The 23,580-nt window shown below is 40.4% G+C and overlaps 2 protein-coding genes across 12 annotated transcripts in view; one reads left to right on the forward strand and one right to left on the reverse strand.

Annotated features, from left to right (window-relative positions):
* Nucleotides 1-3,958, forward strand: part of mccc1 (methylcrotonyl-CoA carboxylase subunit) — an 8,059-nt gene extending 4,101 nt beyond the window's left edge. For both annotated transcript variants that reach the window (XM_031869782.1, XM_031869783.1), the window contains 8 exons: nucleotides 58-167; nucleotides 308-524; nucleotides 606-692; nucleotides 902-951; nucleotides 1,173-1,310; nucleotides 1,988-2,095; nucleotides 2,418-2,489; nucleotides 2,609-3,958. In XM_031869782.1, coding sequence (XP_031725642.1) covers nucleotides 58-167; nucleotides 308-524; nucleotides 606-692; nucleotides 902-951; nucleotides 1,173-1,310; nucleotides 1,988-2,095; nucleotides 2,418-2,489; nucleotides 2,609-2,743 — 917 coding nt within the window. In that variant the 3' untranslated portion in view covers nucleotides 2,744-3,958. The remainder of the gene's footprint in view (nucleotides 1-57; nucleotides 168-307; nucleotides 525-605; nucleotides 693-901; nucleotides 952-1,172; nucleotides 1,311-1,987; nucleotides 2,096-2,417; nucleotides 2,490-2,608) is intronic.
* Nucleotides 3,959-5,576: 1,618 nt separating this feature from the next.
* atp11b (ATPase phospholipid transporting 11B) overlaps nucleotides 5,577-23,580 on the reverse strand; it is a 50,285-nt gene continuing 32,281 nt past the window's right edge. For 2 of the 10 annotated variants that reach the window (XM_031869645.1, XM_031869647.1), the window contains 4 exons: nucleotides 23,025-23,090; nucleotides 22,263-22,366; nucleotides 21,435-21,600; nucleotides 9,408-14,215 (listed from right to left, as the gene is read on the reverse strand). In XM_031869645.1, coding sequence (XP_031725505.1) covers nucleotides 13,961-14,215; nucleotides 21,435-21,600; nucleotides 22,263-22,366; nucleotides 23,025-23,090 — 591 coding nt within the window. In that variant the 3' untranslated portion in view covers nucleotides 9,408-13,960. Of the gene's footprint in view, nucleotides 14,216-16,121; nucleotides 17,029-20,435; nucleotides 20,522-20,667; nucleotides 20,671-21,434; nucleotides 21,601-22,262; nucleotides 22,367-23,024; nucleotides 23,091-23,580 lie in introns of those variants that run through there. The other 8 variants (XR_004213534.1, XR_004213536.1, XR_004213535.1 and 5 more) reach the window with 8 other exon arrangements.

Consider the following 23,580-nt stretch of genomic DNA (forward strand, 5'->3'; position numbering starts at 1 on the left):
TGTGTGTGTGTGTGTGTGTGTGTGTGTGTGTGTGTGTGTGTGTGTGTTTGGTTTCAGGGGACGAGGTGTCGGCACATTATGACCCAATGATCGCTAAGCTCGTGGTTTGGGGAGAAGACCGATCTGCTGCCTTGAAGAAGCTGCGGTACTGCTTACGACAGTACAACGTAAGACTCACACAGTCAAGTGGTGCTTTGCATGTCATGTGACTAAACAAATACAGTATTTACTGAACGTAAAGCCTCAAGGTGTAGCATTTACAAAGAATGGCCATAGATAACTTTCTTTGCGTCCTCTCCGTCCTCAGATCGTCGGACTGAACACTAACATTGACTTTCTGCTGAGTCTTTCGGGCCACCCGGAGTTTGAGGCTGGAAACGTGACCACCAGTTTCATCCCGCAGCACTACGCAGACCTGTTCCCCACTCCGGTAACTCCTTCTGGGGAAACCATCTGCCAGGCCGCCCTGGGCCTGGTGCTGCAAGAGAGGAAACGCACGCAGGAGTTCACACACACCTCCACTGGTGAGGGGAAATATTTCCCTTATTGCACATTTGATATGAAACAGTAATATACTAAGTGTATATGGTGCGTGTGATTTTCAGATCCCTTCTCCCCATTCGGCTCCGGTAGCGGCTGGAGAAACAACGTTAAGTTTAACAGAAACATGACGCTGCAGCTGAGAGACCAAAGTAAGTAACAGACATGGGGTGAGCTTTGAGTGTACTACGGTGTAGGATGAATAAAGGAGCAAGAAAAGGCAAATATAGAATTTTGATCAAAGGTGATGCACTGCAGAGAAGCATCTGTGTTTAACTTGCTCTTGCAACACATTTAAATGTCTTGTTTGCTGCCCTCCTCCTGTTCAGGACATTTCTTCTTGTGTGTTTGTTGTCTTTAGAAGTTGATGTGGTCGTTGTGTACAACAAAGATTGCAGATACTCAATGCAGGTAAGCTGGAGTTTGTCCTGTGTTTTAAAATGTTTTGTCTTTATCGTTATTGTGTGATTGTGTTTGTTTCTATATTCAAATGTTCACCCATTCTCTATGCTTAAAATAAACACCAATGAATTTCCATTCACTTGACCATGACGTTAAGGTCAAGAATTAATGAAGACTTTAAAGTCTGCCTCCTTCATATTTATAAATAAATGCATAATTTCTCCTTCCAGATTGGCGAGGAGGTGTACGATGTGACTGGAGAGCTGGAGACGGAAGGCGGAGCTTCATTCCTTCACTGTTCTGTCAACGGCGTGAAGTCTCGTCCCAAACTGGTGATCCTGGACAACACAGTGCACCTGTTCTCCATGGTGTGTTCCTACCACTCATCCATCTATCTATATGTGTATATATATCTATATAGTTGCATTGGGGTTTATGTTTATTTCAAGTAACAAGAAACAGAAATATGTGATTTGTAAATAGTGAAACATTTGGAGCTGTTTTTGATTCAAGTTATTAAAATGTAATTATTAAAATCTAAATTACAGTATTTCCTTTATAGGTGCAAACAGTTATTTTCATCTTGATTATTCTGCTGATTATTTTCTTAATTAATTGGTTTGTTGTTTGGTCCATGGGGGAAATAGTGAAAATGATCGTCACTTTGTATACTTGATAATTATGTACTGCTTAACAATACATCACAGTTATTGAGTTGATTTATATTTTGTATTGTTAATCTGAATCTGCAAAGTAGCTAAAAACTACTATTGTCAAATAAATATAGTAGAGTAGAAGTATGATGTTAAAATCTGTTGCCCTAAACTCAAATACTTATAGTTCTTCATTCCTCATATTCTGTATTAAATGGCAGAAATTCAGCAATTTTTAATCTCTGTAATGTGTGTTTATTAGTTAGCTTCTCTTGTTTATAGTTGATTTCATGCAAGTTCATTCTCAGTCAATGTAACAGAAACTGCCCTTCACCTGCTGCTGTGGCACAGGTCTGTTTCTCGTCTGACATCTTTCCAACTTGTTTCTGCAGGAGGGGAGCTCCCAGGTGTCTGTTCCAGTGCCCAAGTATCTGGCTGGTGTGAGCAGTTCTGGGGCTCAAGGTGGAGCAGTGGCCCCCATGACGGGGACCATAGAGAAGGTGGGTTTGGTTGTTTTAACATATGAGATTATAAAATTATAATTTTTCGTCAAGCAAAGAAATCTGTTTATTTGTCTGCAGGCCAAACTAGCTGTTGCAAATGTCTTTCTAGAGATTTATGTCATCATATTAAATAATGTGTTGTAAATATATTTTGTATGATCCTTTTATTACAACATACAACAGGTAGGCGTGCTGAGACAAAAGTTCAACAAGATTGAACTGGTCCAGCAGAAAGCTGTTAGAAATAACAGCTTTTTTTAATTCAATTCACAAGTGTCGTCTGTTCAGACAAATAAAGGAGCTGTTGCGTTGTGTTCAGGTGATGGTGAAGGCCGGAGACACGGTGGCTGTAGGAGACCCTCTGATGGTCATGAATGCCATGAAGATGGAGGTGAGGGACTCTCCTGCTGGCTCTGCCTCACACACACATTCTCACCTTTTCCCTTCACAGGTGCGCACATTCTCTGCTGCGTTTGTAATGAAGTCGTTTGTGTTTTTTTGTCTGTGCAGCATACGATCCGGGCGCCCAAGTCAGGTGTGATTAAGAGGGTTTTCTTCACCGAGGGCTCTCAGGCTAATCGCCACGCCCCTCTGATCGAGCTGGAAGAGGAGGAGGAGGAGGAGGAGGAGGGGGGCAGCCAGTAAACAGACTCAAACACACAACCACACCCGTGAATACACACTGACGGGCAGGAGACGGAGCTAGTTACTGTGTACAGTTGCCTTTCACGCATCAGAAATGTACACTTCTTTCTTGTGAGTTTATATGTTTGAATCAGTGAATGTCTGGAAACATCTGTTGGCATTTTTTTTTGTTCTAAGCCCCCCCCTCTCCTCTGTGTTTCTGTTAGTGTAAGAGCTGGTTTGGGTATTCTATTGTTCAGTACAGCTTAATGCACTTCCTTACTGATGAGGTCCTCTCTACGCACACACTGTGTACCTCCTAATCTTTACATCGTGACTAAACTAAAACCTTATTTGTAAGCAAAAGATAATAAGTAGGTGGAATCAGTACTTGAAGAATTATGCCACAGTTGACTATTGGAATAGTAACTGAATACTGATTTAAATTACCTTAAAATATTTACAATATACCGAGTGAATACTTTCAACATGTAATGCTTAATAACAGGTTGGTCTAGCAGAACCATGTATCTCAAATTGTGTCATTTTGTTATGTTCACATGCTGCTTTTATAAGTGTGGAAATCTATTCTACCACTTCTGTTTCCTAGTCATCAACAAATGACACGGTTTTCACTGGAAACTGATTTTAGCAAGAAAGAAGCTGAATGTAAATTAATCTCTGGTGCAAGTACATATTATGGGTTGTTGATGTCTAGTTCTTCAACATCCACACATTCTGTCCTTTCTGACTCCAAAGTCTTCATCATTCAGCCTTGATTATCACTCTTTTTACTAACTGGTGTGTTATGAGACCTTGTAGACTAAAACTGATAAACACCTGTGTTCAATTTGTAGATGTGTGACAGATGATTTAAAAAAAAAAAAAAAAAAAAAGTATTGGACCGGTCGGATACTGTAATAAAAATTGTTTAAAGTATGCACAGTGCCATGTGGTTGTTGTAGGTTGCTTAGCGTAACGCTTTTAATAAAAAAAGTCTTATGACTAAATGACATGAAATCACTTCAGACCGAAAGCATAAAATGTGTTCTCTGCATAGATTTAAGTGTGAGGATATCTATCCTACTAAGATGTAATATACTATGACTTTTTCGTCACTTTAGACGCACTATACTATGAATTATTTCCTATTTTGTTAAACTATACTATATACTCTTTTCGATATAATATACCCTGACTTTTTTCGACATACGATACTAAAACTATTTTATGACTTTTTTGGCATACTATACTATGACTTTTTTCGCAAACTATACTGACTTTTTTATGACTTTTTCGACATACCATACTATGACTATTTTATGACTTTTTTGGCATACTATACTATGACTTTTTTGACTTTTTTGACATACTATACTATGACTTTTTTCGACATACTATACTATGACTATTTTATGACTTTTTTGGCATACTATACTATGACTTTTATGACTTTTTTTTACATACTATCCTATTGGACTTTTAGGACTTTTTTTGACACTTTTTTCGACGTACTATGACTTTTTTCAACATACTATACTATGACTATTTTATGACTTTTTTGGCATACTATACTATGACTTTTTTATGACTTTTTTCGACACTTTTTTCGACGTACTATGACTTTTTTCGACATACTATACTATGACTATTTTATGACTTTTGGCATACTATACTATGACTTTTATGACTTTTTTATGACTTTTTTTTTACATACTATCCTATCGGACTTTTATTGACACTTTTTTCGACGTACTATGACTTTTTTCGACATACTATACTATGACTATTTTATGACTTTTTTGGCATACTATACTATGACTTTTTTATGACTTTTTTTTTTACATACTATCCTATCAGACTTTTTTGACTTTTTTTGACACTTTTTTCGACGTACTGACTTTTTTCGACATACTATACTATGATTTTTTTTGACATATTAGCCTATCAGTTTTTTAGGACTTTTTTGAGATACTATGATTTTCTTTTACTTTTTTGACATATGACTATTTTAGGACTTTTTTGGCATATGACTTTTTTCAACGTACCATCCTATCTATTTTGTATGACTGTTTTACACTGATTTTATTTAACTTTTTTTTTTACATACTATCCTCTGACTTTTTTCAACATTATATACTATGATTTTTTTTCAACTATCAGTTTTTTACGAGTTTTTTTTGTCATAGTATAGTATGTCAAAAAATGTAAGAAAAAAGTCATAGTGTAGTATGTCAAAAAAGGTCTTTAAAAAAGTCACAGCATAGCATGTTGACAAAAATCATAGTATATTATGTCAAAATAAGTCAGAAAAAGGTCATAGTATAGTGTTAAAAAAATAGTATAGTATGTCAAAAGAAGCCATACTATAGTATTTCTAAAAAGTCAGAAAAAGGTCATAGTATAGTGTGTTAAAAAAATAGTATAGTATGTCAAAAGAAGCCATACTATAGTATTTCTAAAAAGTCAAAAAAAGGTCATAGTATGGTATCTACGTTTTTTTTGAAAGAGTATAGTCTATCGAAACAAGTCCGAAACAAGTCATAGTATAATATGTAAAAAAAAGTCATAGTATGGTATGTCAAAAAATATCAGAAAAGTCATAGTATACATTGTCAAAAAAAGTAACAGTACAGTATGTTGAAAAACATTTCAGAAAGAAGACTTGTATGTTAAAGAAAGTAAAGAAAAAAAGTCAAGACATTTTTGCTGACATACTACATTACATCTTTATGGCATTCTGTACTATATATATATATATATATGGAACTTTTTGTGCCACACAAAAGCATCACTTTTTTAAAGGATGTTTTTGTAAGAACATTTAAATGAACAAAATTGCACCACAGACATGTTTCTTAAAAATGTATTTATTTCGTAAATAGAACTGCATCTCCATAAGCGTCAGCTGTTAGACATGTTTATAGAAGGGAGGACAGACAGACAGCAACAGTCAACAGAAGTAGAGAATAAAATAGATTTTAACATACAGTTCAGCTCTGATCTGCAGCTTTGTGTCGTACTGGCTGATGCTTAATCTCAGGACATTCTGCCGCAGAAAACTGATCATTTGACATATAACTATAATAATAATAATAATAAGACAACTATAATTTAAGCTCCTGTTTTTAGCTTATTTGATCAAGGAAACCATATTTTGTTTTTCGGTTTAAAAACTTTATTTCCCGGAAACCTTCCTGAAATAACTTGAAAACGATGTTTGATACTTGCATTATGTATGGCAACAATGACAATAAATGAGTTAATTGAAAAGTTCAGGATCTGGTTTCTGGATGATGAAATGTTACCATTATGTATTAAGACAAATGTGACAGATTTTAATTTGGTCCTTACACATATTCAATATATGCCCAATATTTCAAGAAGCAAGAGCACTTGGAGACAGAATTTAACATCTCTAAATAAAGTATCCAAATACACTTCAATGGTGCTTTTGATGGAGGACATGATCATCATCTGTAGTTGAGGCTTGATACAATTTAAATGTACTTTTATTTTGCATTATGTGGTTTCGTAATCTACTTCTAAATACCCCGAGGCCTCGTATCCAAACCCTTCTGTCAGTGCTCGGATGCTTTATGTTAAAAACTATGTACCTGGATATACAATGCAAAAATAGAGCGTAACATTTTTTTAAATAATCCTATAGATTTTTTAACTTTTGCTCATCGTTATCAAATGTTACTTCATAGTTTGTATTGCTTTCTGTCACTAACTCTTTCAGTTAAAAATACTGTCGCTTACATTGGAAAAGGTCATTTTGAATTAACCGTCCTCACTATCATTCATTTGTATCTCTTCGGTATTAGTTTGTGTTTTATTTCTAAGTCTTGACAGAAGAGATGTTTGTATTTATGAATATGGTTATAGATGTATTAATCATTACATTTTGAACACTTTGGGCTTCCGTAGTTGAGCACAAGGGGGCATCAGAACTGCACTAACACTGCAGGTGTTTCTGCCTTTGGCCAGACAGGACTCGTCCTAGTCCTCTGTAGTTTATTGCCGATTCCAGAGAGGAGGGTTGTCCAACTTTTGTTTTTTTGGTTGAAATTAGGATAGCTCTGCCTCTGATGCATCAAATGTGACCCTTTTTTTCAGGTCTTTAAAGGGTTCTCCTGGATGTATTATACTTGTGTACAAAAATTATGGTGAAAATGAATGCAAGTGAACTGAACATATCCTGATTTTAAGTCCCTCGTGTGAGTCAATCTAAAAGACAAAAATAACATCCAAGTATGAGTAAATTGACCCTTATGTGTACAACACTTGAAGTATCCCTATAAAACAGCGTTAACATGTATTTTTTACTCATCCAGGTACAGATATCATAGGTATCCAGGTAGACATTTTTATAGCAGTATGAACACAAATGTTTAATCACAAAAAAAAAAATATCCTGTGTAAATGTGGCCTGATCATTACTTGTTGAGTTGTGAAAGGAAAGATCTAACTGGACGTTCTCCAGTGTCCTTTTTGCTAAAACATCCAGCTTATATCAGGCTCACCTTCCAGGTCAAAACAAACAGAGCCGAGATAAAGGTTCAACCTCCTGATTACATGTCTAAACTCAAGAGAAAATGTACAGCACAGGACACACGTTATAACAAGATGTAAGAAAGTTCAACACAAACAGAGAAAAAGTTCTGCAATAATAAATAGACACTTTCATTGTCAGTCGCACCTGTATGAACTTCAGCAGGCCCAGGTATGCATCAAACAATGTGTAGCATATAGAAAACAAACACGGAGGATATTCAAGGAATTGACTGACAGAACCAGTATTGACAGTAACCATAGTACAGAAACATCCTATGAACTCTGTGTGACCCCGGTGTGAGCTCAGGCATGCACTGAGTTGTGGGTATTGTTTAAAACGGTTGTCTTGAAACGTTTCGACATTACACTTCTGGAGTCAACCGAATCCTCCTACAAACAAGAACCGTCACACGTTTTCTCATTTCAACTTTTTTTTTTTTTTTTGGTCAGAGAAGTCAAACCGAGCATCACAGAGAAACATTTGATCTTTTACTGGCAGACAGCATGTGGCCACTGAGATTGCACAACAAGGATATGTACCGTCCTTCTAATCAACATGGCCGACATACAAGAAACACACAAACACACACACACACACACACACACACACACACACACATAGAAAAACATGACAGCAAAAACATGATTTGGATGATTTAAATGGTAACAGACAAGCAATGAGTTGAGAAATGACATGTGATTTTGATATGCGACTTGTGCAAACGCTCTGCTTTTCTTCTCACCTCTGTAGAAGCTGAATTATATTTATGCGATCTCTCTCTAAAGATAGAGACATTCTGCTGTCTGGGTCGACATGCATCAGCCGGGGAAAAGCATCTCGCCATTGAAGCCATGTTCTGTCTTGCTGAAATAGAAATGGTTACCGTTATCTCATCCGATGCTTCGGCCATATTTTTCGGGATGATTCCACCAATAGAACCTCTCTTAGGACAGCCTCACTCACTGATGCTGTTGCCTCAGAATATTCCCCGAGCATGATGGTCTTTAATGCCGAGATGCCTTCGCTAAACCGGCTGAAGGAGAAAAAGGCATCCAATGGGAACAAGTTTCCAGACACAAAGTAACAACAACAACAGGCTTAAACAGCTTCTTTCTGCAGTACCTTCAATAACCCATCAATAATAGAACCTCCTGAAAATGTATGGCTTTTTAAACAGGCCCCATCTGTCCTCCTTCAGAGCAGGGACACAGAGGCCCGAACAGTCGGACGAGAGAGCGGCACAAACAATGACCGTCCTCTTCATAACGATACAAGCTTCTGTACAGTCAGGCACAAAAATAAACAGTCTGGATCCTTTAGTCTTTGGTAACACCGTAGAGCTCCTTGTACAGTATCGAGGGACTACTGGAGGTCCTACGGAAATAAGTCTGGATGTTAACAGAACCAGCAAGGCTCTGAAAGCTACACGTCGTCTACCTTTTCATCCGAATGAGAAACAGAAGGTGCAGCAGGGCTCAAACAGGAAGTGTATGGAAGCAACATGATGTTGGGCTGCAAGCGACACCTCTGAGAAGTACTCGTAATGCAGCCCGACTGAGTGGAGCTTTGGACCTGGTTCTACATAGACCATCCTTGTGGCTCAGTCCTGTATTGAAGTTAGACTGTAGAACATATGCTGCCTGACTGCGGCGTTGGCAACTGTGCTAAAAAAAAATAGCTGCAGGAGAAGTTCGCGTGCTGCCTTCTTTAACTTCTAAAATGAATTCAAACGATGATGTTTACAGAGATTTTTGCGGGACTCGCAGCAGAAATGTGATAATTGTCGCTGCTCGGACGCCGACTCGATCTTCCTACAGAAGCAACTCCACAGATGTTTGCTTCGTGCCACGCTGACTTGCTCCACACTTCATGTTCACTACGAGTCCTTCTCAATCGTTCTGCTATGAACTCATTAACGCTGGAGAAGAGGAACTGGTGAAGGATAAAGAGTCCTTTGGTTTCACATGATGCATCCGTGTTGCATCCAGCTGAGAATGCAGTGACCTTAAACTAATGTAGGTTTATAAAATGGCGGCACAGTGGTGGTGGTGGTGGTGGTGGGAGGGGGGGGGGATTATGTGGAGTAGAAGCTCTCCCCCAGATCTGTGCGAGTTACAGTCAGCGGCCGTGGGAGTCAGCAGTTGGTGGCCTCGGTGGGCGACAGCGTCAGGATGCTGCAATCGTTGGAGTAGAGGTTCTCCATGTCGCTCCACGACCTGAAAACAGGCAGCAGGGACTGAGAATTAGGTGACCGACGGAGTGTGTGTGTGTGTGTGTGTGTTGTCCAGAGGTTTGCGATTTGAATCTACAGAACCAGGCTGGAAGAAGCAGAGAGGAGCGAGGGATGGAAGAGTGAAGAGTTAGTAAAGGGTGTGAAGTTGTTAGTGATGAGCATCCAAAGTTTCACCTCATTAACTCACACTAATCCAAGTCTATCAGGGTAGAGAATACTATTTAAAGAAAGTATGTTTTTGAGTCAGCAATTGACATGTCAGTGCTCTATAAAAATAAACAAGGTCACCAATTACTGGACTAAGACCGTACATTTTTACACTTTAAAACTTCATCCTTACAGTGCTTTTAAATGCAAATGATGCAAAGGTTATAAAGGCTGAGACAGTCTCAAGATTTAGAGTTCATATGTTCAGAGACCGCTGACTAGCCCTAAGCTACTATATGTCTCCAACACTGTAAACATATTGGTAAAAGTTCTTGCTGCGGCTGCTTCTTAACACACAAATTAAAGCTCTTTGTATCGTACGCGTTTAAACCCGGCTTTGTTTTCTGAACCTGTCTCTGGTTTGTTCTTAGAGGAGTTGAGGTGAAACTTGAGCTACTCGACTATATATAAAACAATCACCATGAAGAGAAATAAATCATGACAAACAAGCATCAACAACATTCTTCTCTCATATATCCACTCCCGAGAGAAACAGGACTAGTATCTGATTCTCTGCTGGTAAAATATACTTCCCTAAGTTCAGTTAAGATATCTAGAAAAATACTATCTTCCTCAATATTAAACATATTTGCTTATTAGTTATTTAGAGACACGACAGAGCCACGGCCCCTTTCTGTTATTAGCTTAACAAGCTGGATCTCCGTTGGAAATGTCTCACAAAGACACAACTAGTGCACAATCTCATCCGTTCCTAGACCACTCAAAACATTCTCCAACTAAACTGCCAGTGACAGCACGTAACGGTCACAACCAGCCAACCACCAGCATGCCGACTCACATCAAAGTAGAACCGAAACCAATGATCAGAGCTTCTATGTTAAGAGCACCAGCAGAGAGACCTGTTCAAAAAGAGCCTCCATTCTGGCTGCTACACCTGATCCTCACATGCCTGTACGAGTCGAGCCTGAACAGCTGAACAGTGTTTTGTAGCTGAATGTGACAAGAGGAAGGCTGCACCCTCTCCATCAGCATCGTCACATACGTTGTGATTTCTAAATGTCAGCTGAAGAATTCACGTGACCTTTAATTTACCGCTGCTCTCAGAGACGAAGACAACCGTTTTAAGACACGATGACTCAAACGGTGGTTTGACTGGAGGCACACTCACATGCTACATCAGCAGCTCGGCTGTTTACCAGGGCCGGGGTCAAACTGAAACATCTAAGTGTTTAAAACTATTTTTTTTTTTTTTTGCTCCCCGGATTACGGCATAACAAAGAGGACGTTAACACTTCTGGATGAGCCGGTGGGAACAGGAACCCAAGAAAAGAACAGAACAGGCAGTTTTCTGACGAAGCTCGCTGTTAACAGCACATGAATAATTCATTTTGGAAGTTTGCACAACGTGATGCAGATTTCAGACACAGAAGGACACAGAAACAAAGTGCAAGAGGAGGAGTGTGAGAGAGGGCACAAACACATACAAGTTTACATTGTACACAAAGTACCAAAGGCAACAGCAGCCCCCATGCAACAAGACAGTTTGGGAATTCTTGTTCTGTAGCCCGAAGTGGACGAGATAGGTGGAGTTATGTCTTGAAATTTAGGTAAACTCCACCCCTCTGGAACACCCCTGGTTAGAAAACGAGCACGCCCCAAAGTTGGCCTCTTCTCAGAAGCCCATATAAGGCTTCAGGATCCAGTAGAAAAGACTAACAGATACACAGTAAGTAGCAAAAACAAAAAGACTGAGACTACATTTCCCAGCAGCCTCTCTGGTTTAGGGTCCCCCTTGTTCTTGGAGAAGAGGAGCAAGGGAGGTCAGACAGCAGCTGAGTTTCTACCCAAGGATTGGTTTTTCTAATTATAAAGCATTAAGTTAGAGAAGAGGAACAGATTTTGCAACACTTATTTGAGTGTCCGAGGTTCAATGAACTGCTTTTAAAACAGACTTGAAGAGTTTGTTAACTAAATAATCCTGTAGGATAATTCAACAGCTCAGTGGTTTTGTACACTTTGCCGTCTAATTATATCCAAATACTACCAAGTGCTTTTCTTTACTTTCAACTATCTGAAGGTCAGTGAAAAATCTGTTTGACATTTGGATGGAGACGCAGCTGCCGGAATTTGACAACTTCACACGCTTACGTATCTCGTCTTTCTGACTCCTGACACACGTGTGAGTACGATGCGGCTTTTCTTGCCCCGAGCCAAAATTCAGCTGTGGTCAGCATTCAGCAGCCAGCTACAGTTGGGCTTCCAATATATAACAGTTAAATACATTATGTGTTATATAAGCTTGTAAATACACTTAAATATGTCCCATCCAGTGATTAATTATGTGATAGAGGACTGAGTGAATACATTCCCTTTCCCCGATGGCAGTATCCTAGCATTAAGGCCTAGTGTGGGCGGAGTCTTTCATTGATTCTTTGTGGTTTTATGCTTTATTTCCTCAAACCCAGAAGGTAAAGAAGAATGGATGTGAAAAGCAAAGGAGGGGTGAGAAGGGGACGAGGGAGAAGGAAAGGAGAGTTGATAGTAAGGGAAGGAGGAACAAAGAATACAATTCAAACCTTTAAATTCAGCCCCAATTATATTTGTTGATTGCGTCACTTTCTAAAGTTACAGTAAAAAACACCCAAGCAAAGCATTTTACTGCTGTTCATCGTTTATCCTTCTGGGAGTACAAACTGCTCTCAGCTCAGTTGGAACAGATTCAATTGGCTGCTTCGTGCCAAGGTCAGAAAACAGATCAATCATTCCAACAGGAAGAAATTAATCCAGATTGAATCATGCATCTAGTGTCAATTTGACCCTGGAGCGAACAGACTAGTTTGCTTTCTTTCAGTGACGTGACCCTGAAATAGATCATTTCATGGAGCATACCCCACTCCCCTCCGTCTAATGACTAATGAAGGGAACACATATTCAAATGTAGGAGCAACTGGGAGCATCCCTTATTTGACCTGCATGCTGTCATTATTACCTTTACAACCACACAGTCTCGAGTGAACACACATCTGCGCAAGACCCACTGCACACACAAAGACCAAGAATGCTGCATCTTCATTATTGATGTAATCAATACTGAGAGTCCCAAGCTGTTTTGGGGAGTGTTGATCACTCAGCAGAAAGGCCCGATCGGGTCAATTAATCGACGACGCCACTGAGTCACTGGGAGTCAGGCAAAAAAGACACAATAATACGGAAACTGCAGATTGGGCAGCCCAGAAAACTGTGAACTCAGTCCACTCGTCTTTAAAACTGCAGTAGGCAGACCCCTGTTTTTTTTTATCCTTTATCACAAGGTGGAGCTGTGTTTTATCTGCACTTATTGAGAGCTCACTTTGTGCAATAAAGTGACACCATGTGTAATAAATCTCACCCCGTCTCTTCAGTCTTTGGTTAATACTAGAGACGTACACGCCCACATTTGGTGCTCTGATCGTATGCCGCTCAACTAGCCGTGATGTGGCCTTACCTCAAGTGGAGCAGACCTCCAATAAACAACAAGACCTACGGGACAATCTGGGGATCAACCTAAAGCCAACGAGTCAACATGATGAATCGACATCGGTGTCGTCTGTTAAAGTGCATTACAGAGCAGGCAGTGCTCCTTGAAAACTGGCTAATTAGGACATCAAATAGATTTTAGGAAGTATCAAATAGAAAAAGAGGAGACAGACAGAACAACAGATCATAGCATAGACGACAAAGAGATAGACACATGGGCTTACAGACAGCCATGCCCCAAATGAAGGGGCTAAACACACGAGACAGGTTACGTAGTGTAATATTGAGACCTGTTGGGTGCCTGTGTATTGCAGCGAGTCTCCATTGAAAGGGCTCAATAGAAATCCTCTCCGACAAGCCTGTCGCACATCCATTGCAGTGCATGCTAACTAGAAGGCATAGCCATTAAAATCTACTCAAGGTTACAAGGTGTACGGATATATTTCTGATAGTACACGACTGTAGATATGAGATTAAGCACATCCTTCAGTCGGCTTAATCTAAATGTTTAGGCTCCAGACTCTCCCAACACAGACTTTGATGGAAATAAGAAACTCAATAGTGCAGTTAATAACGGCTTGATCCACACATCTTCAACTCCTAGCTCTTGCTCGGTTGTTTTTGTTGTTCTTCCACACCTTAAAACCAGTCACTTTGACCGTCTGAAACCCGCCCCCCCACTACTGCATGCACACCCTGCAACAGATCTGAACAAGAAAGTCTTACAGTACAGTCGTAGCCACGTTATGAGATACAACAGTCAGGACTGCAGCCCAAATTTTTTGACACCAAGAGGCGGTGCGGGTGCATTGGGATTCATAATCATTGTTCCTTGCCGTCGTCTTCCCCACCTGTTGCTGCGGCTGGAGGCGGGGCAATGTTTGCCGCTGGGCTGGCACCGCCCGCTTATTTGCTCCAGGAGGCTGGCCAGGCGGGAACAGCCGCTCTGCCCATGTTGGTAGCAGCACAGGGACTCCACACAGCTGAGGGTCTGCGTCTGGGGGGCTGATAGAGACTGGAGGGAGGAGATGGAGAGGCAGAGCAAAGAGCAGGAGAAAGAAAGGGTGATGGGAACGGTTGGGGGGGGGGGGGGGAAGCAAAGGGTAGGAAAGACGGAGAAGTGGGTGGAGAAAGAGGAGGAAAAAAGAAGGAATTAATAACACTTAACAGGTTTACTGTCACATTCTGAGAGGATAATGGATGGCTGGAGGATGACTTATTGCATGCTGTCACAGGAAGGATGATGTGCAGGGAAAACATTAGAAACATGCTACACAAGGGGCTGAAATGCTGCAAATAAATATATAAACCATAAAACCTGTGAACAACTAAATCTTTGAGAAAACACACACAAAAAAATTTTGTATTTTAGGGTGGACTAAATCTTTCCTTAACTTTGTTTGGAAACTTGAGACTATGATCAGGATTACATCTATTTAAAATGCCAACCTTTAACGGGTCCAGCTTTATACAACGTTTTGACTTAAATACTGAAAGCACCATCATATATGAATGAATATGCATGATCAGAAACGAAGGTAATGTGAAAAGCAGTGCAAAACTACAAATTGTCTGTATTAATACAGAAGTTGACAATCACTGGAAAGAAACCTCTTATTGTCGAAATGAAAAGACTGAAAATATATTTAAATGACGAATCAGACTTTCCAGTGAGCCAGAGATGCATTGGTAGACAAAGCAGAATGAAGTTGCTGCTGAGAGACCTGCAGGGTCAGGTGGCTCAGTTAATCCGAGTCAGCACCGGAGAGAGAGAAACGGTGTGCGGTGGAGAAGAGGGAAGGTGAAGAGCAGAGAGACAGAGTGTGAGCTTACACTCATCCTGTGTGCTCCTTTTAAGACACAATAGAAGGTTGTAGAACTCAGCATAAAGAGGCAATGTAACTCTAGATCAACCTCAGACTCACTTCAGTGACCCACCTGGTTTTTATAAGACGATGAATAAGCTTCATTTGTACTTTTTGCTGTTATCAATTACAGGCGCTATTTGTGGAGATGTTTCTTAAGATAAAGCAACTTTTCGACTATCTAAAGTTATAAAGCCTCCTGTTTCTTTCAGCATATGGAGAGCCAAGCTTACCCTAAAGTGCTTGCAAGTCCTGTTCTCTTCTGTGATATAGCCTAATTTATTCCTATTGCGCAACTTATATATTCCACAGTGCTTCTGATTGTGACGTTGCTGCATCTCTCTGCAGCAGAAATTGGAGACTCTGTTGGCATAACACCAAACTTCTGCTTCTTGGCTGGCAAACAGGAAAACAGACAGGACAATGTGATTTATTCTGGCAAGGTCAGGTGTCGCTGGATAATAAATGTGTTTTTTTTCTCTTGTCCTTTATCAGAATTTGTCTCCTTTTTGGGGAAAAAAAGGCAAACAGATGTGTTCATGTAACTGTAACACAGCAGTCACCACTTAAAGAAAAGAGCAAAGAGAACAGTTATAGGCTGTAATTATTCAAAACACAAATAATATAAAACAGCTACAGCAGCAAAGCCACAGCTGAAGTCGTCATTGGCAATGCATCCTACACTTGTGTTAACCTATGCCTGTATGAGCATGTGAGTGATAACCACGGCGAGCTTTTCATTCACTTTAAGATGACGGATTTAGCTCGTCACTTTACCAATCTCATCAATCTGCAGCGGTCAAGTCATCGCAGGACACAGTTGAGATAATGCAACTCTCATTGGCATTCATGTTACAATAAAACTTGCTGTCCGATGCTGTTTACGAGAGAGATGAACAAGAAAAAAACAGATTGTGTGCTGCAAGTCATTATTTTGTTGTCGAGAAGCAGCAGCAGTAATATGAAGCCCAGAGGCCAGACCTTAGTTTACAGCAGAGCACTGAATCATGAGGTTTTCCAAGTAAACAAAAGGCTGAATTGAAGGTTTTGTCGTAAAATGGCCCAGGCCTCAGTGACAGCTATATGGGTGACATCATCCCCTGCCTGATCTACTTTATTAGTCCGAGAGTTCAGTGTGAGTTCACGTGTGCCGTCCTTTCACTTAGCACAACCTTATGTTGGGTTAACACAACTAAGAGAGCAGAGTATCTTTGTCGGGACCTTTTTGGCAACTGTCTGCATGAGAAAAATGTAATAGTCTTGTGTTTATAGTTGATGTACGGCGCTCACAATGCACAATCTGTATGCAGAGCAAAAACAAAACACTGAACGTCACTTTAAACACAAACGGGTTGTATGAGATATGAAATACTTACAAGGAGACAATGGTATATCATTCAGGCTTCAATAGGGAGTATTATCATGGAGGGGTTAGATGACTGAACAAATATACAGCAAGGACAATGGAGTCAGCATGCCAACAGCATTCTCTCTCTCTAAACTCTGATCCCAGATCTGATCAACCACAGGTTATTCATGAAAGGGTATGTGTGGGAGAGGACGGGGCCATTCACACAGGAAGTAAGGCCAACAGACACATTCAGTACAGGAATAGTATTTTTTAAATATGAACTAAAAGGGTAGTGCAGGGGCAGCTGTGACATACAGCCGTGGGGTGAATGACTGAAAGTGCAGGTTGTTTTAACCAAATATAAGGACATAATGTGGTTGACTGCAGCGGGTTGGTTGGTCCTTCGGGTGAAGCCATGATGCTGTGGGCAGTGACAGTAGGAAGGGGGACAATGGGAGTGAAGTATGGTACTACCTAGGGGAGCAGGGGTCTGGGCTGTGGGGCAGCAGGGGGAGGATAAGCAGCTAGCAGGTGCCAATTGTCCTCCCCTGGGCTCCGCTGGGCTTTAACAGGGTCATATTCTGGGCCGACTGACCCCTCACCCTCTTCCATCTGAAGGACACAAGATGCTTACAGTGAGCCCCGCTGGCCCGGTCAAACAACTCATCAGTCAGCCGGGTAGACCGTTTTGGTAGGTCAGACATCGACACAGCAACATAACCGGTAAAGCCTGTTAACTGACCGATCGCACCGCAAACATATCCAGAGTCGACATTCTGCCTCAGACCAAATCTGGACTGAGTGGAGGTAACAGGACGAGATAACTTCTCGTTTGACTTTTGTTTTGTAAATCTATGGGCTCCATTCAAGACTCAATGACTGTAGATCACTGTGGATATGTTTTTCAGTGCTGCTTGATTACCAACCAGCAGATTAATTAGTCGGTTAGTAAGCAAGCAGTCAGTCAGTCAGCGAGTCGGTCCAGACTGCACTGTAGGGGGGCAGTGGATTAAATGTCTGACCCTCACTCTACAGTGCGCTCTTATACACGTATGCATACAGTATATAGAGATCAAATCAATGCTGGTCCCCTTTTTAAAGCCCTTCCCAAGTGACCTCACGGGCAATCCAACATAGCAACAGAGTTGAGAGCAAATCTTTGGCTTCAAAAGGCAAATATGACGCGCTGCTTCCTGCTGTTTGACACAGGACTGTGGTGGGCATCACAGGTGTTATTCCCCTGCTACAGATCTTAACCTTTTCCTAATTGGCACTGTGAGACGATCATCATTTACCGAAGAGGTCCTGCAGAAAGTTTGAGTCGGGGTTGATGAGGTCACTGGAGGAGGGCTTTAATTTCTCATAAAAGCAGAGACGACTGAACACAGAAAGAAGCTGCAGGCAGAGGAACAGTGTCTCGAGGGAAATGCATGCTTCTAGTGCTGATAAGAGCCATCTATTAGTTACCAACTCAATTAACCTGCTGCTGAATCTATCAGAAGTACAGAGTAGGCAAATAATAAAAAAACCCAAGAGAGCCCTCTGGGTTCCTTTGCGATTACCTCCCTCTAATCTAATTAACAAAAAAAAGAAAAGAGACTGATAGATAGACTGAAACTATTCCAACAGAACTGAATAAATTGCATTACGCTTTGATTTTGAACCCGGTAAGAGCATCTTGTGTAGTTCTACCAATTCAAACAATTCACTCAAACTGAGGAAATGGGATCTCTTTTGCATAATGTGCTTCCCTCTTACAGTCAGTCAATCTACAGTTTGTTTCTGCTCATTGAGTTTGTGGGTATGGGACCTGCATTGTCTGTATTGTTTGTGACAGCCAGTTGCTTTTAGATACATCTCACTAAAACTACTGCAAGCAATCCTACCTTTATCAAGGTAAAAAAAACAAACATTTTTTTGTTGAAACTTCTACCCTTGATTGATTTGACTGTTATTGACATACAGTTCAACAGCACCAACATATACAGCTCTCTTAAAATGTTTATAAATATTAAGTATTAAAACCTTAGTGAGGGTAGGATTTACTGGAGGGTTGTTATCATTTTAAATGCTACAGAACCATCTGACATATAGCTGTTGCATAAAAGATATGCAAGCTGCAATCAAAAGCTTAGAAAAGAAATGAACCATACTAGGGCTGCAAATAACAGTTATTTTTCATTATCAATTAATTTGGAGATTATTTTCTAACATCCAAGAGCCAAGTGTGATTAATTAATGAACTATTAATTATATTATTAATGTGATTATTGTGTTAAAAATCTTAGTTTTATCTAAGTAGCAGTGTAAAACACATATTCAATTTACTTTCATACATGACAAAGAAAAGCATCAAATGCTCATGAATAAGAGAACATTTGGCTTTAATATTTTATATTATTAACCCTATATCTTTTACATGATCTTAGAAACTTAAACAGAATGAAGACGTTTAAGAAGTGTTGTAGTCTAGTCTGTTCACCGATGAGAGCTCACACTATTGTTCGCCTTTTCCTTGCAGGCTGTTTTATAGCGATATCTGCACAAGATCGTCAAGTCATCATTCGAGAACAGCTGTGATAATAACCCAAGAGTCTGTCATGCTTCCGACACATCATGATGCTGTGCAAGGCAGCGTGGACCAGTCCGTCATGCCACGGTGCTGTGGGTCTACTGAAACCATGCAGGTGGACTGAACTCTGCGTTGAAGAGGGTGCCTCTAATGGTGACACCCCAGTTTGAGGGCGTTTGACACCACGTCAAGAGGACGGACCATGCTCCAGATTAAAAAAGGGATGTTGTGATGGGCTGCACCATGCGTCACTTTAATAATGAGTGCGGCATGCCAGACTGAGGTTGTATGGCGACACCACGAGCCAGTGGTCGGGAGGCGGGTCTGACCGGGAGCTCCGATTTTGGGACTAATGCAGATGCAGGATCTCACAGTCAGCCATATTGTCATTCAGGGACAATTTAGGATCCTGAGTCGTTCTATTACAGTATAAAGAGCTATGAGATAAAGGCAGTTTGGCCATTCATTCCTTCACTCATTTGTCCATGCAGTGGGGGAGTAATGACAGTCACATGCTTCAACAGGCGGGAGTGGTGGACGTCTCAGATCACATTCTCTATGTCAGCCTCTCACTGAAATGCAACGCATGCAGCGGGTGAAATGCCTGATATTACATACTTTTGCATCAGCTACTAAAGCCCACAAAGCCCCAATATACGTTTAGTGCCCCGCCCCCATCCCAATCCCGGAGAATGCTGATTGGCTTGTCGAAGGGCATGCAGTCACAGATATACCAGTAGCACGACTGTTCCAACATTAACAGCACACATCTTTGCAGTCAGTGTACTGCCAGTGCTAGAAACAGGTCTCAGTGGGACTAAATCAAGTCCAGACCTGGGAGAACATTTCGGGATTGTTTGAATGGCCGTAAACAGGAGCACTTGTGTCCTAAAGCAATATCTATTTTAAGATGCTGTCCATGTTATGTTGTAGATAATCTTTAAAACATCTGGTTTTGTAGGGCTTAACCTCTGCATTGATAACCTACAAGTAACCGTTTCAAATAGACTTCTGAATACTATATATGATAACACTGCTACTATTTCTGACCATACATAGTTAAGTCTGACATATGTGTAAAAAGAGAATACAAATTCATTTTTAAGGGAAATCTTGTGAAGTCGATCTAACTAAGTTACGTATATTGCAAAAAACAAAAGAAGAACTGTCTATGTAGTGGTTTCTAAAAGTGTTAAAATATTTGAAATACTTATTTACAAACTAACGGAAGTGAAATTAAATTTAGAAGGAGCAGCATTCACGCAGGAAAACTGGGCAAACCAGTAATGCTGGGTATCTATTCACAAACGTATACAGATGCATCCCAAAACTACTAATGTAGCGATATTGCTTTTGAATTACGCACTCCTGGGATACTTTGTTTTATTTGAATTGATTGCAGCAAGTTATTTTAAGCCCAGGTCTGAATCGGTCTCATCTCCTCTACCTAATTTTGCCCAGCTGGCTCTTGGCTCTGGATAGAGGCTGCAGAGCGATGAAGTCATCACCTATCGCCACACGGTTGGAATACATCTACACCAGGAGAATACACAGAGAGGATAGGAGGACGAACACACACACACACACACACACAGTTTAGAACTCAAGCTCGCATACACACACACACACAGGTTAGAACTCAAGCTCGCATCCACACATTTCAACACACAATACTTTACCAACTATCAGAATCACACACACGCATACACACAGAGACAAAATGGGACAAAGGTTAGAGCAGAAACAACAAACACCACATAGGATTGGAAAAGGCTGCTCGGTTTGTGCTGAGAAACAAAAGGAGAGCTTTGAAAGGAGGAAGGAATGAGCTAAAACATAACCTCCAGCTGGACTAATCAATACGATAACAGCGTGGGTCTGCTGAGAGCTGACCGTGCACACTGTGGGATTTTTGTGTGTGTGTGTGTGTGTATCGATCAGAAAGAAGTCACGCTGAGTGTTTGTGTGCGCAACTCAACACCCTGCTGCTGCGGTAAAGAAGAAGTGGGTAACTCATGACCACAGAGGCTGAGGAAATAGACATTTTTTTTACAATGTAAAACAATGTCTTTATTTTCTATTTACATTTTCTCTCCGTCTAGAATTTGTTTAGCCTGCCGTGTTGCCATTTCATTACTTTTAATAAGTTGTACTTCTGAGACTGTACGTAGACCTTATAGAAAAAGATAAAAATATATAGAAATTGTTTTTTTTTTTTTATCATTCTTCACCTAAAACAATTGGTATGATTATCTTATGATCGTGGTAATGAACTAACTAGTGTCCAACTGGTCTCATTGATTCAAATAAATACTTTTTGATTCCACTGCATGCAATTTGAAATCGTGCCTGTATTTTGTACCAGTATAATCCACTTCAGAGGAATTGCAGGATTTCTTTACAAAGGTTCCCTGTAACCACTTCCTGCCCCTCCTCCCCATGTTACCTGACTCGTCTGTGTGCTGGTGGGCTGCAGATGTCGATAGAAGACCTTCTTCACCACATCAGGAAAGAGGCAAGTTATGATGATGATGATGATTGCAAACCAGGCTGAACCGCTGGACAGCAGCTGTACGAATACAAAGTACATGTCCTGGGTGTGGAGGAACGGCCTGGAGGGAGTGGAAGGGACACAATGGTTACATACTGCAGGAGGAAGCAGAGACTTTTCTTTTTTTATGCTTCTCTTTAGTAGTGGTAAGCATCAATAAACCAGCAGCCTGGCTCCCCTCAATTTCACCTGTTCTCTGTATATTCAGGTTTCACTGGCAGTTGGAGTCTTGCTCTTAGTTTCGTCAGTATATCCTTGGATATAAAAAAATATGTGTGTATTCTCTTTTAAGTCAGAGCATTTGAAGTCATGTGGAACCCCATGCAGACAAAGTATGAGCTCAGAGGTACTTAGAGGGTAGATTTATGTCCCATTATGTACTCTTCTATCCACTTACTTTCATTTTCCATCATTAACTATTGGTATAGTCATTTATTACTAACAGGAAAGAAAATGGATCAATGTAAATGCATTGATTTAACATTCATTTCACTTGTGTTTCTTTAGCGAAACAGCCATCGCTTTTAGCCACTGCAATTTATTCTGCATATGTATTCTCCCAATGTACTGAAGGGGTTAATTAGGAGGTGTTACGATAGGCCTACGTGGTAGATTGTGCAGCGAGACCATGTTACACCGAGGCAAAGTATTTTCATTCAGCGTGAAAGCAGAGTCAGTGTAGAAAATAAAACACACGATCTTCTTGTAAGAACCTCTTCTTACCAGATGATGCCTCCGTAGAAGAGAGAGAAGATGAAGTAGAAGGCGATCGAACCCCACGTCACAAAATGGTTCATCCACGTCCAGAAATGAGTCTCTAAAGCGAGCTGTTATTACATACAAACACACATGAGAGGGAGAGGAAGAGAAAGCTAGGTGTAAAACACTGAGACTGGGGGGGTAAAAGCATCAATAAACCACAGCGATCTGCCAGCCTGTGACAAATAATGTTCTGTTAATGGCCACATCATAGATGTACTTTACAATATGCACCATTTCATATTTGGGACTGTGGCAATTCAAGTGTGTCCCTGTGGAACCACACATGCTATAAAGCTCCCAGCTAACAAAAATATATCGCTGACATCATAGATATGGAAAAACTGGTTTGCAAACAACAGTTTTAAGCTCATTATTCAATTGCCTTTTATACTTAATATGGTGGACTGTCTTCAGCGTGCTGAACATGCTTGACTTTGTATTTAACCAGCCATTCACTTTTCTTTGGCCGATTTAGATTTTTGCTGTTTTGTCCTAAGCCGATAGCGTACATTCAGTTTTCTAATATTATTACCCTGTAAAATAGCACATTTACAGCTGAATATAACAGGAAGTATGTTACTGTAGCAACGTTATGTTTGAAAGAAAATAAAGCTCGAGTCTACAAGTCACGAGAAATAGTCAAAAATGTCATTTCTGTCTTAAACTGCTTGCTAATACCATTCATAGCAATGTTGTGAGAGCAATAGATTGTGTGCGATTTACCTTCAATGTAACTGTGATGACCATGACAGTAAACACCAGTGTTCCAAATGTCCAGTTCCCAAACATCTATAAAACATACATAAATCTATTAATAAAACAGTCACCAGTATTAAACTATGACAGTCAAACTAATAGTGGCTATATTTACATGCATGGACGCAGTTACCAGCAATGTAACAATATGCTTAAGATCATTGGTCCTCCTGTTTATATGCAACTTTGATACCTCGCATATCTTCTTCCGGTTGTCAAGAATGAACTAATAAACATAATTACACATCACTTCCTCCTCTTTAAACTCAGTTGCTGTACACGATATTTACTGATCATGTTGCTGGGATATTATAAATTGTTCAAGTCAAAATATAAATCTGGATAAAAGTTGGGAGTCAGGGCGACTCCCAACTTTGTTGCGCTTCAGTTATGGAATTGAGAGAAAATACCCACAAGGCTTTGGCCTCAGTTAACAAGTTGATGAGCATTTGGATGCGTACAACGAGGCCCTGGCCTCCGACTGTGAGAAGCACCAGAACTGTGGGGGGGGGGGGGGGGGGGG

The sequence above is a fragment of the Anarrhichthys ocellatus genome, unplaced genomic scaffold (genome assembly GCF_004355925.1).
Source record: "Anarrhichthys ocellatus isolate YVR2014 unplaced genomic scaffold, GSC_Weel_1.0 scaffold48, whole genome shotgun sequence".
NCBI lineage: Eukaryota > Metazoa > Chordata > Actinopteri > Perciformes > Anarhichadidae > Anarrhichthys > Anarrhichthys ocellatus.